Raw genomic sequence first — 17,565 nt, 5'->3', positions numbered from 1 at the left:
GTCAGAAGAGAATGGCATGAAGTATTCAAGGTAATGTAAAACAAGGATCTGAAACCAAGAATACTCTATCTAGCAAGGCTATCATTCAAGATAGCTCGTGAAATAAAGAGCTTCCCAGACAAAAAAACACACACCACAAAAACCAAACAAACAAAAAACGCTAAAGGAGTTTATCACCACCAAATCAACATTGCGGGAAATGTTAAAGGAACTGCTGTAATTAGAAGTAGAAATAAAGAGAGAGAAACTTAAGCATAAAGAATTAAAATGGCCCTTAAATGTAAATGAATTAAATGTCCCAATAAGAAGACATAGGGTGGCTGAATGGATAAGAAAACATGACCCAAATATATGCTGTCTATAAAAGACCCACCTCAAAACAAAAGACTCACACAAGATGAGAGTGAAGGGATGGAAAAAAATTTTCCATGCAAATGAAAAAAAAAAAAAAAAAGCTGGGGTAGCAATACTCATATCGGACAAAACAGACTTCAAAATGAAGACCATAATGAGACACAAGAAAGGTCATTACATAATATTAAAGGAATTGATCCAACAAGAGGATATAACCCAGATAAACATATATCCACTCAATATAGGAGTACCTAAGTTCATTTAAAAAATGTCTAGAGGACTTTAAGGGAGAGATTGACAGCAATACAGTCACACTAGGAGACTTTAATACCCCACTGACTTCACTGGGTAGGTCTTCCAGACAAAAAATCAACATGGAAACAGTGACCACTAAAGAGGGAAGGTGGGGATGGGGGAGTGGGTGGGAGAGATTAATCAAAGAACTTATATGTTTATAAGCATAACCCATGGACAGAGACATTGGTATGGGGAAGGCCTGGTGATGAGGTGGATGAGGGGTGGAGGGGATCAATGGGGGGGAAAAGGGAACATCTGTAATACTTTCAACAATAAAGATAAAAATAATAAATAAATGAATAAATAAATAAATAAATTAAATTAAATAAAAGATTAAAAAAAAGTATCATGTGAACAAACAGAGCACAGAATAAAGTCAGATTCAGGGAAGACAATAAATGTGCTGGACATTAAGATAATGTTTTAAATGTACAGCAAAAGAAACCATCAACAAAATGAAGGGCAACCTATGGAATGGGAGAAACTATTTGCAAATCATACATCTGATAAAAGGTTAATATCCAAAATATATAAAGAACTCACATAATGCAATAACAAAACAAACCAACACACCCCCTTCCCCTCAAACCCAACTTGATTTGAAAATGGCTAGAGGAACTGAATAGAAAGTTTTCCAAGAAGACATACAGATGAACAACAGGTCCATGAAAAGGTTCTCAATACCAGTAATCATCAGAAAAATCAAATGCACAATGATATCACCTCATACCTGTTAGAATGGTTATCATAAAAAAGACAATAGATATCAAGAGAAAAAAAAGGAATAGAATTAAGACACTAATTCTATATATACTAAAACTACATGCTCATAAACCAATACTTCAAGCTTTAAGAGAATGCCACAGAAATTCAAGTATCAAATACATTAGACCAGCCGCCCAGGGTAGGAGGCATAAGTAATGGATATGGGGAATTGGAATAAAAAGGAAGAAATTTAAAAATACCTGAATATACCAGTAAAGAATCCAAGATAAGGGGAACAGAGGTGGAGTAGGAAGTAAAAAAAGGTCCTAGATAAGATAGGGTAGTATGTATATGATCCAGGGTACAGGATTGGAGACAGCTTTCTTGTCAAAAAGCCAAGAGAAGATGATGATAGATGTGGCAAGGGTCATAGCTGGAGATGACATTTAGGTATCCCAGGAGCTTCTGTCAACAAACCCCAAATAAGTCCAAAAGTTTAGAATTTCCAAGACAGGTTATCTTCACGGCCTTTGAAAGGTACCAACCTCTCCTACAAAAGTGAGAGTTACTTCCACATCTCCCATATGCCTGGGTTACACTCACGCACCTGAACAGCTTTGATGTGGGGCTTCCCCCTCCAACGTCCATGGTCCCTCTCCTTGTTCCAACTTGAAGATAACCTCTGGTTTGGGAAGTTGGTACCCTGTTAACAGGACATGACACAAAATTGGGTCCAGCTAAATGGGTTTCAGGAACCTTTCAATGGTACTTCCACTTGCTCTTCAGAGAAGTAATCACATTTCACTAGGAATAGAGTAATAATAATAGAGAAAACAAACTGAAGAATCTTAGACAAATAAAAAATGACATCATTACACACTTGAGATGCCCCAGAGCACTCAGCAGCTGAGAATGGAAATAGCTTCACTAAGGCCACTGGCAGACACATAGGGCAGCTGTGCTTACCAACTGAGAGCAGGTGGCTATAGTTCTCCAGTGTCACCTCCCAGTACAGGCGCCTCTGAGCAGGGTCCAAGTGCTGCCATTCTTCTCTGCTGAAGTCCACAGTCACATCCTCAAATGACACTGAGACCTGTAACAACACAATCCTGTTCAAAACAAAATGTCAGATCCTCAACAAAATATTAGCAAATCGGATCCAGGAATATATTAAAAAGATCATATGCCATGACCAAGTGGGATTTATTCCAGGGATGCAAGGCTGGTACAATATTCACAAATCAATAAATGTGATACATCAGATAAACAAATTGAAAGACAAAAATTGCATAATCATATCAACAGATGCAGAAAAAGCATTCAACAAAATTCAACACCCATTTTTGATAAAAACTCTCAGCAAAGAAGGAATAGAGGAATCATACTTCAACATAATAAATGCCATATACGACAAACCGACAGCCAACATCATACTCAATGGACAAAAGTTAAAAGCATTTTCCTTAAGAACAGGAATAAGACAAGGGTAGCCACTTTCACCACTCTTATTCAACATAGTACTGGAAGTACTAGCCACAGTCCTAAACAAGAAGAAACAATAAAAGGCATCCAAATTGGAAAAGAGGAAGTAAAACTGTCATTATTTACAGGTGACATGATATTGTACATAGAAAATCCTAACGACTCCACCAAAAAAACTACTAGATTTAATAAATGAATTCAGCAAGGTAGCAAGATACAAAATTAACATCCAGAAATCGATGGCAATTTTATACAGCAGTAATAAACTCTCAGAAAGAGAAACTGAAAAAAAATCCCATTTACCATTGCAACAAAAAAATTAAGACTTAAGAGTAAACTTAACCAAGGAGGTAAAAGACCTGTACTCGGAAAACTACAGGATGTTGTAAAAAGAGATATAGGAAAATATAAACAATTGGAATAATATACCATGTTCATGGATAGGAAGAATTACCATCATTAAAATGTCCATACTACCCAAAGCAATCTATATATTCAGTGCAAACCCTGTTAAAATACTAATGGAATATTTCACAGATCTAGAACAAACATTTTGAAAATTTCTATGGAACCAAAAAAGACCCCAAATAGCTGCAGCCATCTGGAAAAAAAAGAACAAAGTGGGAAGGATCACATTACCTGCCATTGTAATCAAAACACCCTGGTATTGGTACAACAACAGGCATATAGATTAATGGAACAGAACAGAGACCCCAGAAATAGACCCACGCCATTATGGTCAGTTAATATTTGACAAGGGAGGCAAGAGCATCCAATGGAGTAAAGATGATCTCTTCAGTAAGTGGTGCTGGGAAAATTGGACAGATACATGCAAAAAAAAAAAAAAAAGAAACTAGATCACCAATTTTCACCATACACAAAAATAAACTCAAATGGATAAAAGACTTAAATGTAAGCCACGAAACCATAAAAATCCTGGAAGAAAACATAGGCAGTAAAGTCACAGACATCCCACATAGTGGAATTTTCACTGATACATCTCCTAGGGCAAGAGAAACTAAAGAAAAAATAACCATATGGGACTACATCAAACTAAAAAGCTTCTGCACAGCAAAAGAAAACAGCCTCAAAATACAAAGGAACCCCACGGTCTGGGAAAACATATTTGCCAAGGATGTATCTGATAAGGGGCTAATTTCCAAAGTGTACAAAGAACTCATACTACTCAGCAAAAGGAAGACAAACAACTCAATTAAGAAATGGGCAAAGGACCTGAATAGACACTTCTCCAAAGAGGACATACAGATGGCCAACAGGCATATGAAAAAATGCTCAGGGTAGCTAATCATTAGAGAGATGCAAATTAAAACCACAATGAGGTATCACTTCACACCTGTAAGAATGGCTACCATCAACAAATAAACAAATGACTCATGCTGGCAAGGATGTGGAGAAAGGGGAACCCTAGTACACTGCTGGTGGGAATGCAGAGTGGTGCAACTACTATGGAAAATAGTATGGAGGTTCCTCAAAAAATTAAAAATGGAGCTGCCTTTTGACCCAGTGATCCCACTTCTAGGACTATATCCTAAGAATTCTGAAACACTAATCAGAAAGAATATATGCACTTCTGTGTTCATAGCAGTGCAGTTTACAATAGCTAAGATCTAGAAACAGCCCAAGTGCCCATCAGTAGATGAGTGGGGAAAAAAGCTGTGGGACATTTACACCATGGAATACTATGCAGCTGTAAAGGAGGAAGATTGCATATACTTTAGGTCAGTATGGATGGACCTGGAGAATATTATGCTAAGCGAAATAAGCCAGGCAGAGAAAGACAAACATCACATGATCTCACTTATATGTGGAATCTAAAGAACTTAATAAACTGACGAACAGAATAGATTCAATGACATGGAAGCATAGATGAGACTGACGAATGTAAGAGGGATGGAGGAGGGCAGGTGGGAGGAGGGGGAGAGATTAACCAAAGAATTTATATGCATATATGCACAACCCAAGGACACGGACAATGGTGGGGAGAGGTACTGGGGACAGGGATGGGACTGGGTGGAATGGGTCATTGGGGAGAAAAGGTACATTTGTAATATTTTAAACAAAATAAATAAATAAATAAATTAATTAATTATTTAAAAAAAGAATAAACTTAACCAAGGAAGTAAAAGACCTGTACTCAGAAAACTACAGGATGTAAAAAGAGATAGAAGAAGATATAAACAACTGGAATAATATACCACGTTCATGGATAGGAAGAATTATCGTCATTAAAATGTCCATACTACCCAAAGCAATCCATAGATTCAGTGCAAACCCTGTTAAAATGCCAATGGCATATTTCACAAATCTAAAACAAATACTCCAAAAATTTATATGGAACAAAAAAAAAAACCCTGAATAGCCACAGCAATCTTGAGAAAGAAGAACAAAGTTGGAGGGTGACAATACCAGATATCAAGTTATACTACAAAGCCACTGTAATCAAAACAGCCTGGTACCAGCACAAGAACAGGCATACAGATCAATGGAACAGAACAGAGAACCCTAAATCGACCCAAGCCATTATGTTCAATTAATATTTGACAAAGGAGACAAGAACACACAATAGAGTGAAGAGAGTCTCTTCAATAAATGGTGTTGGGAAAATTGGACAGGTACATGCAAAACAATGAAACCAGACCATCAACTTATACCATACACAAGAATAAACTCAAAATGGATAAAAGACTTAAATGTAAGATGTGAAATCATAAAAATCCTAGAAGAAAAGGTAGGCAGCAAAATCTCAGACATCTCTCCTAGCAATATGTTTGCCAATACATCTCCCAGGGCAAGGGAAACAAAGGTGAAAATAAACAAATGGGACTACATCAAAATAAAAAGCTTCTGCACAGCCAAAGAAACCATCAACAAAACGAAAAGGGAGTTCACTGTATGGGAGAACATATTTGCCAATGACACATCTGATAAAGGGTTAATATCCAAAATATATAAGGAACTCATACAACTTAACAAAAGGAAGACAAACAATCCAATTAAAAAATGGGCAAAGGACCTAAACAGACACTTCTCTAAAGAGGACATACAGATGGCCAAGAGACATATGAAGAAATGCTCAAAGTCACTAATCAGAGAGATGCAAATTAAAACTACAATGAGATATCACCTCACACCTGTCAAAATGGCTACCATCAACAAATCATCAAATGACACGTGCTGGAGAGGATGTGGAGAAAAGGGAACCCTAGTATATTGCTGGTGGGAATGCAGACTGGTGCAACCACTGTGGAGAACAGTATGGAGTTTCCTCAAAAAAATTAAATATGGAACTGCCATTTGACCCAGTGATCCCACTTCTAGGAATGTATTCTAAGAAACCCAAAACACTAATCAGAAAGAACTTATGCATTCCTATGTTCATAGCAGCACAATTTCCAATAGCTAAGATCTGGAAACAGGCCAAGTGCCCATCAGTAGGTGAGTGGGTAAAAAAGCTGTGGTATATTTGCACCGTGGAATAGTATGCACCTATAGAAAAGAAGGATCTCTTAACCTTTGGTACAGCATGGATGGAGCTGGAGAGTATTATGCTAAGTGAAATAAGTCAGAGAAAGATAAGTATCACATGATCTCACTCATATGTGGAATATAATGAACAAAATAAATTGATGAACAAAATAGAGACAGAGAAGCATGGCACAGACTGAAGAATCTCAGAGGGAAGGCAGGGATGGAGGAGTGGGTGGGGAGATTAACCAAAGAACTTATATGCATATATGCATAACCAGTGGACACAGACAATAGTATGGGGAAGGCCTAGGGGTGGGGTGGATGCCAGGTAGAGGAGATCAATGGTAGGAAGAAGGTGTAATACTTTCAACAATAAAGGTAAATTAACAAACAAAACAACAAGACAGTATGGGGGAGATAGAGGGAAGGTAAATAAGAAGTTGTTTTTAATGACTTTACCATAATGAAGCATGTAGTGTTTTCACTCAGTACCTAGTTTTGCATTTTATTTTGTGAGAGAGAAAAACTTACTGAAGTATCTTGACATTCACTGTATAGTACACTCATTCATTTATTCAAAATGAGGATTAAGATGGACTCTCTTTAAGTCTTCTAATTAATGTAGGAACTAGATACAACACATTTACTGATCAATTCTGTGCTACGCAATGGTGATAGAGATGAATAAAATATAGAACAAATTAAAGACTTGGACACCAACATAGGAAGACACAAAGGGTGCTAAAAGACATTTGGAAGAAATGTATGGGTGAAAGGCAAAACAATAAAGCCTTTAAGAAATAATATAGACAAATATCTTCATGATCTTGGATTAAGAAAATAATTCAAAAATAGGATGCAAAAAAATTAACTATAAGGAAAAAGATTGATAAGTCTGTCTACAATAAAGTTTAAAACTTCTGTTCATTTAAAAGACAGCATTATAAGAGGAAAACAAGGAAAGCCACAGAATAGAAGATATCTGCAACATACTATTGGCAAAGGCTCATATTTAGAGGATGTAAATAACTCTCACAAACCAATAGGAAGAAAAGCGACCACCCAGTAGAAAAGTGGGCAAAGGATTTCAACAAGCATTTTACAAAAGAGGAAATCCAAAGCATCAATAGACACACAAAAAGGGCTTAACCTCCTTAGTTAACCAGGGAACGCATGTTCAAACCACTACACAACCCCTAGAATGTCTTCACTGAAAAGGACTGAATGCTAAGTGATGAAGACAATATAGTACAATGAGAACTGCCATATCACTGATGGTGGTGTAAATTGGTATGACCATGTTGGAAAGCATTTTGGCTTCTTCTGGTAATGTTGAAGACATGCATACACTAGGACACAATGATTCCACTCATGGAAATATGCCCAATTGGAATATGCGCACATATGCAGCAGAAGGCATGTTCAAGAATATTTACAGCAACATTATTCAAAATGTGTGTAATATTTTATGATAAAAAGGTAAAAGTGAACAGTAATTTAAAAATTAGTGTTTAATATAACAGTAACAGTATTGATATCTTTATGGAAAAATGTTAAGGACACTTTTTTAAAAAATTTTATTATTGTTTAAAATATTACAGATGTCCCTTTTTCTCCCCAATGACCCATTCCACCCCGTTCCTTCCCCCTCCCCAGTCCCTCTCCAAGGACACTTCCTTTGTTGTTTTTATTTGCATAATCTCTAAGCATATACCCCATTGACCCAAGCACAAACTAATCAGGACTGATTTTCTGTGCTAGGGAGACATGGGGTTTTGGGTAAGAGAATCAAATGAATTATTAATTGTTCAAAAAGCTTAACTTAAAAATTATCAATGGGACCAAAATGAAATATACATGATACTCCCTTGCTTCAACTCACTAAGTACAGCTAAAAGCCCTGGACATTATATGTAAAACAACGATAAGAAGACTCAGTCAGTTGAACAGAAGAAGGTAAACTGGCTAGGGATCTCAGAACCTGAGGAATGACATAACAGTCATTTTCCTGTTTTCTCTTTGCCGCAGATATCCTGGATGAGGTGCTGTGGAGGCAGGCAACCTCACACCTGTCAGAATAGCTACCATCAACAAATCATCAAATAACAAGTGCTGGCAAGGACTTGGAGAAAAGGGAACCCTAGTACACTGCTGGTGAGAATGCAGACTGGTTTTCTGCCCAGAATGTCAATTGGCACAGACAAAAACTGCCCCAAGAAAGCCTGCTCTCTCTAGCCAAAGTATCAGGAAATGGGGCAATGTAGCAAGAGAGAAAATTTTCGATAACTGCCCTACTCCAGCCAAACATCACAGGAAAAACTGTGGCTCCCACCACCTCTCCCATCAGCATAGGCTGATTGGGGAGCCTAGACTTTCATCCTTTCCTGGGGATGAGGCCTCTCCCCCATAGTGTCAGTTTAGGCTAAGTGGGGATCTTGGATTTCCACCCTCACCCAGTAAGGAGGTGCCCTTCTGCCTCTCCACCTGGTGGAGAGCCTGACATTCCACCCCCACCCAGCAGCAACAAGGTGCTCATTCCCTGCTGGGATGTCAGAGGAGGCCAAGTGGGGAACCTGAATTTCTGCCTCTACCTGGCAGTAAAGAGGAGATTCTTCTTTTCTAGCAGAGCAGAGTCAGAGGAAGCCTGCTAAACACAAGATTTAAATAATATCCAGAGTCTCATACTTTCCAAAATAACCAGGACATAATTGAAAATCAGGCATTGTATGAAGAAGCAGGAACATCTCAATTTGAATGAGAGAAGACAATCAACAGATACCAACACCAATTTAGAATTATTTGACAAGATTTTTAAAGTGGCTATCATAAAAATGTTTCCGTGTACTTAAAATAAAAGCAAAAATAGAATGTCTCAGCAAAGAAATATAAGATATAAAAGAGAACTGAATGGAAATTTTAGAACTGAAAAAAAATACAATAACAAAAATTTAAAAACTTAGTGGATGAGCTCAATAGCTCTATAGCAGAATAGAGAGGACAAAGGAAAGAATCAGAAAACTTGACAATAGAACAATACAAATGATCCAATCTGAACAACAGAAAGAAAATTGACTAGAAAAAAATGAGCAGTCCCAGGAATCTCTGAGACTCTAACAAAAGATTTGTCATTTGTGTCATCAGAGTCCCAGAAGAAGAGGAGAAAGAGTGTGGGGCTGAAAAAGTGTTTAAAGAAATTATAGCTGAAAATTTCTCAAGTTTGTCAAAAGATACCAACCTAGAGATTCAAGAAGCTGAGCAAACCCCAAAAGGATAAATCAAATAAATCTAGTCACTCAGGATGTAACCATTGGGGGAAACTGGGGAAGGGTTATGTGGGACCTCTCTGCACCATCCTTGCAACTTTCTATAAATCTGTAATTATTTCAAAATAAAGTCTGTAACAAATTACCAATATTATCCTCAGAAAGATTGGAGAATTTAGTGAACACACCATAAAGGATAAGGGTGCTATTAAAAAGAAGCATTCACTCCTTCCCTATCTATCCGCCTACCTACACACCTGCCTACCTACCTATCATATGGACTGGTGACTTCCTACTTTATTCAGCAGGTTTTAATCTATTACTATCATTATTTATTTTGCTACTCAAATCAGCCCAGATTTGGCCAGAGAGAGCTCCTTCAAGCTGATTCCTGTATGTTTTTGACATGTCCTCATCTTTTGAGCACCTCATTACTTTCCAGATAATTTTGTACACTCCTTGTTCTAACCCTGGAGTCAGTTATTTCTCCATTTATAGGAAGAAGCACCTCTAGTTCCTATTAGTGACAAGTGGCAAATCAAAGTGTGCTCATTGTGTCTGAGCACATCACTGTCCTTTCAGCACCAAAGTGAGGAATAACTTAGTTGGCATATAATAAAATGCCAACTAATCAATGTAGAAAAATGATGAAATTAGAAAAACACCATTAAGGAAACAGCAAGTAATTAATTGTTACAGGCAAAAATCATCACTGGATGTTAAAATCAGTGGACAAAATTATGAGACATAGGATATTTACATAGTCTCAAAGAATCTCACTACAAAACAATGATTAATTATAAAGGGAAAGATAATAACTTCACAATACCTGATAGATAGCATCTTAGCCAGGTAATCAAAGTTAATATCAATAAAGGGTAAATTGATGTTAAATTCCTACTGACATGAAGCACTGAGAAGATCACAGCATCATTTCTGTGATATTCCTGACAAAAATCAATAACCTGAATCCAATTATGAGAAAACAAGAAACAAACTCAAATTGAGAGACATTCTTCAAAACTGTCAGTGTCATGAGTGTCAAGGAAAGGCTAAGGAACTGTTCCAGATTAAAGACTAAAATGGACATGATAACTAAGTGCAATCCGTAAACCTGGATTGGATACTGGATTGGGGGAAATGCTATAAAGAACATTATTGTGACAACTGGGCAAACTGTATACTAAATATTGTATGTTAGATAATTAGCTAATACACACTGTATGTTAGATAGTACTATATCGTTGTTAAATGTCTTGATTTTGATAACTGCAACTGTTGCTATGTAAGAGAATGTCCTTGTTTTTAAGAGATAAACATTGAAGTATTTAAGGGCAAAGGGGAATTATGTCTGCATATTACTCTCAAATGGTTCAGAAAACAAAGTTTTAATATATCTGTGTGCATACAGACACATACATACAGAACTTGAAGAGAATGAAAGCAAATGTGGCAAAATGTTAACAATTCGTGATTTTGGACAAAGGCATATATAGTTTTTTGCACTATTCATATAACGTCTACTATTTTTTTAAAATTATTTCAAAAGAATCAAAAGTCTCAAAAGAATCAAAGCTTTAAAACCCTTAGTAGAAAATATAGGTGCATGAATATCATTTAGGTCTTGGTGAGGATTTCCTTAAAAAAAGACAAAAAATTCACAAAGTATCACCCTGGCCTATGTTGCTCAGTGGTTAGAGCGTCAGCCTTCACACCAAAGGGTCGTGGGTTCCATCTCTGGGCCCAGTTGGGGTGCATGTGGGAGGCAACCAATTGAAGTCTCTCTCATATCGATGTTTCTCTCCCTCTCTCCCCTCTCCTTCCCTTCCATTCTCTCTAAAAATCAATGGAAAAATATCCTTGGGTGAGGATTAACAACAACAAAATGCACAAAGTATCAAAGAAAAGATCTAATGATTCGACTATGAGGAATAGAGGAACCTTTATTCATTGAAAGTTCCTTTGGCCTTTGAGGGCCCTGGTTGCCTTCCCCTCATCAGTGAGTGCTCAGGAAAGCAGAACAGGCAGGGAACTCATAGTACCTGCTCCACCACTAGCAAGTCCTGGAGGAGGCAGATCCATAAGCACTGGGCCATGCCTAGTACTTCACACACCAGCTCTCCTGAGCACAGCCCTGAGGGTTGCTGAGAGCAGAACATCCACCTGTGCCCCTAACAACACACCTGACCTGTCCCCCCTTCATCACACAAGGGCACTCATTTAAGAATCCTGGGGTCAGGTTTGAGAGAAGCTCTCATTCTGTCTGCCCATCCTCCTGACCCTTGCTCTCTTGGCAGTTACCTCAGGACAGATCAGCAGGTGTGTGGGTGACACAGCAGAGAAACTTTAGGGGGCAGGGAGGAGGAGCTATTTACCAGGCAGTATGGAAGAATTAAAATATCTAGCATCTGACATTGTTAAACTTTTTAAAAATATTTTTAAATTGACTTTTAGAGAGAGAAGGAGAGGGAGAGAGAGAGAAACATCAATATGAGAGTGAAACATCCATCAGCTGCCTCCTGCACGCCCCCTATGGGGAATCAAGCCTGCAACCTGGGCATGTGCTCTGACTGGGCATCAAAGTGGCATCCTTTTGGTGCACACGATGATGCCTAAGCAAATGAGCCACACCAGCCAGGGCCATTGTTAAACATTTTAACAATTTCTATTGCCTACCTATTGGCTGACAGTCCAAACTGGTGGACAAAAGACCCCCCTCACCTGTCTCTCCCTCCCTGGGAGTCACTGATGCAATATTTACAGGGAAAGTGTGCAAAGACCATACCAGGCATTATGAGCATTAACAGATGCAAAATAAATATAGACAAGATACACTGTCCATGGAAGCATCCCTTTGCTTTTTCTCCAAAATAGACGTTTTGGACCTCACGCTGGCTGGGAAGGTATATGTGGGGTGATGGAGGAGGACTTTGGAGCTAGATATTTGGGTGCAAAGTTGCTAACACAGACCCACCCAGATTCCAGCCTCACCTGCCACATATGAAAAGGTTTGATATTCTGGGCTGTTTCTGCCATAGAGGATAGCGTGTGTCCCTACCACCACCAGTACCCCTACAAGGACTTCCTCATGCTAGGTGAGGACCCCCAATGCAGCTTTTCACAACTCTCCAGTGAGCCAACAATGTCTCCCTTCAGTCATCTCAGTCTCAGCACATTAAGTTCTGGGGCATGTTAGGCTGCCAGGATTGTGTGCTCGCTGCCCATTCTGTCCCTGGCCATCCACTGTGTCCCACCCTGCAGATGGCTTCAGGCTGCTCAGGCCTCTCTTCTCAGGGCTGCTCTCACTCCTGCCCAGGCACATTTCTACATTTATTCCTGTGATGTGCTCCTGCCCTTCTACACCCTATCCCAGCCAAGCAGAGACCTTCCAGGGCACTTACTAAGCTAGCTGAAAGTGAACAGTGAGTGCTTCACTGGGTTCTCACCTGGGGCAAGATATCCACCCTCTCTGCATGTCCCCCTTGGCTGGGGGTGCTTTGATCTTTCCTACCCCTTCTGGCTGTTTCCTATCCATCTGACTTCCCTGTTCCCTATGACTGTTCTCTGCCTCTACGCTCCTACCTCTGGCTTTCCCTGCCCACTCTGGTTCCCTGACTTCTTCCAGTTTTCCCTGCTGGTTCTTGTTCCCTTTGTGTGGTCCCCATTGGACTCTTCCTTGGTCCCTCTGTTTACTTTTCCCTCTAAATGTCTTTTGTTCTTTCTGAGTGTCCCTTGGTCTCTTTCCTGATCCCCCTATTTATTGCTCTCTCTGATTATCCCTGGGTCTCTCTTAACTGTTCTGTGTTTCCTGTCTCTTCTCTCTGACTGATCCTTGGTGCCTCTGACTGTCCTGTGTTCCCTTTGACATTTGTCCCTCTAGCTAGTGATCCTTAGTCTGTGGCACCACTTTTCTGATTGTGCCCTAGTCCATCTGGCTGTTCCCTGGTCCTGATGAGCTTTTCTCATTTCTTCTAGTAGACACAGACTGACTGCCATTTGAGTCCTCTGACTACTCTCTAGTCTAGATTTTTTCCTGCTTCTTGGGCAGTTCTGGAATGCACTGCTAGTTCATTCTCACCTGATGCTGCTCTCTCTGGTCCATGGAACACACTTTGTGGAGTGCAGGTCTACTTGGCTCCTAACCTAGGCTCTTCACCATCGAAGTATACTACTTCTGTGTGCTCTGTGCTACAGCTGGATTCTGTACTTTCGTTTGCTGCATCACTTACATTATATCTGACTATTGGCTGAGTCTTCTGTTTCCTGCTCAGGATGACCAACAGTCCCAGTTTGCCCAGGGCTTTCCATATTTTAGCACTAGAAGTTCCCCATCCCGGGAAATCCCTGTCACTCTATCCTGGGGAAATCTGGCTGATCCCCAGCCTCTCCCTAGATTCAGTAACTGTCCTTAGCTCAGTGCCCACTGCCTGGGGTCTGCTAACTAGCTTCAAGAACCGATACTATGCCTTCTGGGTGTTCTCTAGTCCCTCTATCAGTTGCCTAGTCAGTCAGGATGTTATCCAATACAAGACACTTTTTGGGGAGATTAATTCTCACTTGAGGATTTTCCCCCCATTGCTTTTCAGAGAGAGTGGGGGAGGGGAACCGGGGGGGGGAAGAGACATCGATGTGAGAAAGACATATCGACTGGTTGCCTCCCGCACACAACCCGACCAGGGTCAGGGAGCAAACCCACAACCCAGGTATGTGCCTGGAATTGAACCCATGGCCCTTCGGTGTGTAGGCTGGCACTCTAACCACAGAACCATACCAGCCAGAGCACAAGGCACACTTTTAATGGTCATGTCTCCCATTCTCCAGTCCTCTAGTTAGTCCCTGGGACATCTAGTGGACACCCAGCACACCTTTGCTGTTCCCTCTGGCTGGTCCCATACCTCAGCAGCTGTTCCTTGTTCCATGTGGCCCCTAGTGCCTTTCTCTGTCTCTCCAACTGTCCTGTGGGTCTGTCCCTTCCCTGCCCCACCACCTGTTCTACAGCCTCAGCAGCTGTTCCCTGCCTCCTTTGGCTGCTACTCACCCCCACATTCATCTTTCCATTTCTTACTCCCTGGTGCCTCTGCATTTTCCATTCCCTCAGATTTTCCTCTAAACCCTGGTACCTCATGACGAAGTTGCTTGTCCTGCAGGCTCTTACCCAACTGACCCTTTTTGCTTTTTCCATTTAATTGAGTCTTCTGTTTCTTCATCCCTCTGGATTGTCCCTGCTCCCTATGGCTGCTATTTGGTTCATCTACCTCCTGGTTCTTCCTCCTATTTTGAGGTCCCTGATTGCTCTTGGACCCTCTGGCTTTTCCTTGCTCCCCACTTTCACCACTTCTCCAGCCCTGACAACTGTTTCTTGGTCTCTCTGCTGCTCCCCGACCTCTGACCTGTGTTTCCCATTTCTTCTGTGTCTTCCATTGCACTCCCACCTGTCCCATAGGCCCCTTGCCTATCCTTCATCTCCAGTAAGTGCACCATGGTCCCTGCAGCTGTTCCCTGTGGCTATTCCTCATTCTTTTCTTTTACTGACTCCTTCTGCTTGTTTTCTAGTTTCAGCCACTACTTCCTGGTCCAATTGGTTGTTTCCCATTCCTGGGGACATTTTTATTGGTTCCTTAGTATATCTGGGCATTCCCTGCTCCCTAACATCTAAAGAAAAAAAAACAAGACCATAACACATAAATAAGTGAATAAATAGTATTCACCAGGGTCTTGATAATTTCCATCTCTTCTTGCAAAGGGGAAGAGATCTGTGAATGGGAAGGAAGACATGAGTGGAGAAATGTGCCTTGCAGAGCCCAGAATCATTTGTCTAGAATTTCCCACACATCAGCTGGGCAAGAGGTCACGTGCAGAAGTACTGGGGAGGAACACATTGCTGTGGCCCCAATCTGTGGGTCTGTGACTTATATGATGACAGAATAGAGCCTAGGCAAGGGCGATTTTCCACTGGGTAGAAGTGTGCTACTGCCAGGCAGCGATTGCTTACCTATTCAATGCCTCTATACCTTTGACTTAAAGTATAATGTCAGTGACTTGGGCAAAAAGATTTAAGTGTAGGAATTTCACCATAACAGTTTTAATCACAGCGGAAAACCTGAAACACTTTAAATGCACATGTAGTAGACTGGTTAAATTAATTATAGTTTATCCAAAAGACATAATGCTATGTATCATGTGTACATGAAGAAAAGCATTTATTGCCTAGAAAATTATGTTAAACAGACAAGTTAAAAAGGAGGAAACCAAATACTATGATTCCTTTTCGAACTAGAGCTATATAATATATATGTATATGGTACGTATGCACACTCACAGCCCCACAATATACCCCATATGTGCACTCATGCACATACAAAGGAAAAAACACCTGAAAGGAAATATAGTTATATGTAAACACTGGTTAATTTGGGGTAGTGCTGGAATTACAACTGTTTTATTTTCTTCTATTTGCTTACCTTCAATTTCAAATATTTTATTGTGAAATTATGAAATAAAATAAATTTTAAAAGTTTAATATTATCCTAATGACCACATGACCCTGAGCCCCTGTGACAATGAGCCTGTCCCATAGGTGACAGCATCCACAGGACAGTCTGAAAGAGGGAGCTGTCTGGTAGGGTCTGGCTCTCTCATGTCTTCATCTGTTTACAGAATCTGCAGGGGAACTTTTAGTGGGACACTTGATCTGGGCTGCAGTGGGGTGTGAGGGTGAAGGACACATTCAGGAGACTGGCTTCCTATCCAGTTCTGTCATTCACAATCTGAGTCACTAAGGCAAGTCAAGTTCCTTCTCAGGCCATTTTGTTCATCTTTGAAAGGAGGAAGAACTAGAAGTGCTCTAGAGACTGTGGTCGTCCTACTACTCAAAGAAAAGGGATTTTTCTGCCTTAGATCAATTTAGAGGATAAATCTGCAAATCACCAGAGACCAGGGGGAAAGGAGGCTCTTGTGGGGATTGGCTGAGCATCTGCAAGGAGCCAGTGGAGAGTGAAGGGCCTATGCTGGGAGCCAGGATGTATCGTCTCCCTGGCTAAGGCTGGTGGTCGCCCCCACAGGGATGTGCCTGAAGACAACCTGCAGGGAGCTGCCCTGCCCCGCTCCCCCAGGTGTGGTGCTGATTCTCCTGTCCCACCATTCCTCCATCAGCTACATCACATTCTCCACTGGGTGTGGGACGTGAGCCACATGGTGCTTATGTGGCAGGAGGATAGTGATCTGTCTCAGGGACAGTGAGTCCAGAATCTGCTTCCCTGGTAACCCACCTGCCCCTCTGAGGTCCTGGTGATAGGTCAGGACTATCTCCTTACTGAATGAATTCCTATCCCTGTAGTCCTCTCCCTTCTCACCTCACACAACCTGCCATGTTCCTCTGCAGCCAGGACTGAGGTCCACTGGGGAGAGTTCTGGTTGGCTGGCATGTTCCTCCTGAGTCTCAGCCCTCAGGCTCTCCTGCTGACAACTCTGCTCTTCCCAGGAACCTAAGGCCAGGCGGGCACCTGTGGGCTCAACCAGAACAGCAGAGGCCTGAAGGAAGATCCTGCAGCCTTCACTATGGGGTCTGGTCCAGGGACTCCACAGAGACTCCAAGAAACTCTGGAAAGACAGTGTCCACATGGTCAGTCACTCCACATTCACCCCAGAAATACTTCCTGGCAGCACCAAGGGGTGGCTCACTGTGCTGGATACTGTGGAAGAGAAAAATTCAGTAAAACCAAGTATTAGAGTAGAATATGGGAAAAACTCATGAGATTTGTTGTAAAATAAATGAGGATTTGAATTCCAGCTCTGGGGAAGTCACTTTTGCCTGAGTTTCTTTATCTTAAGACAGGATAAAAATACCTGTCTCATGTGGCTGTTAGAGTTAAATGAAGTGATGCTTCTAAAGTACTTACTCCTACTTGACACCTGGGACACACTCCATTAATGTTAAATATTGCTATTATAACATGCCAGGCATATTTTATTAGGT

The 17,565-nt window shown here is 40.7% G+C and overlaps 1 protein-coding gene across 3 annotated transcripts in view; it reads right to left on the bottom strand.

Annotated features, from left to right (window-relative positions):
- The window catches only part of ZNF41 (zinc finger protein 41), a 42,435-nt gene that overhangs the window by 12,169 nt on the left and 12,701 nt on the right, over positions 1-17,565 (bottom strand). Inside the window, exons 2-4 of one of the 3 annotated variants that reach the window (XM_081126194.1) lie at positions 16,943-17,189; positions 2,323-2,449; positions 1,964-2,059 (exon numbers count right to left, since the gene is read on the bottom strand). In XM_081126194.1, coding sequence (XP_080982320.1) covers positions 1,964-2,059; positions 2,323-2,449; positions 16,943-17,014 — 295 coding nt within the window. In that variant the 5' untranslated portion in view covers positions 17,015-17,189. Of the gene's footprint in view, positions 1-1,963; positions 2,060-2,322; positions 2,450-16,942; positions 17,282-17,565 lie in introns of all 3 variants that reach the window. The other 2 variants (XM_081126196.1, XM_081126195.1) reach the window with 2 other exon arrangements.

Source organism: Miniopterus schreibersii (assembly GCF_964146895.1).
Source record: "Miniopterus schreibersii genome assembly, chromosome: X".
NCBI lineage: Eukaryota > Metazoa > Chordata > Mammalia > Chiroptera > Miniopteridae > Miniopterus > Miniopterus schreibersii.
The sequence above is the reverse complement of the archived record's forward strand: the minus strand, read 5'-3'. Positions and strand labels throughout refer to the sequence as shown.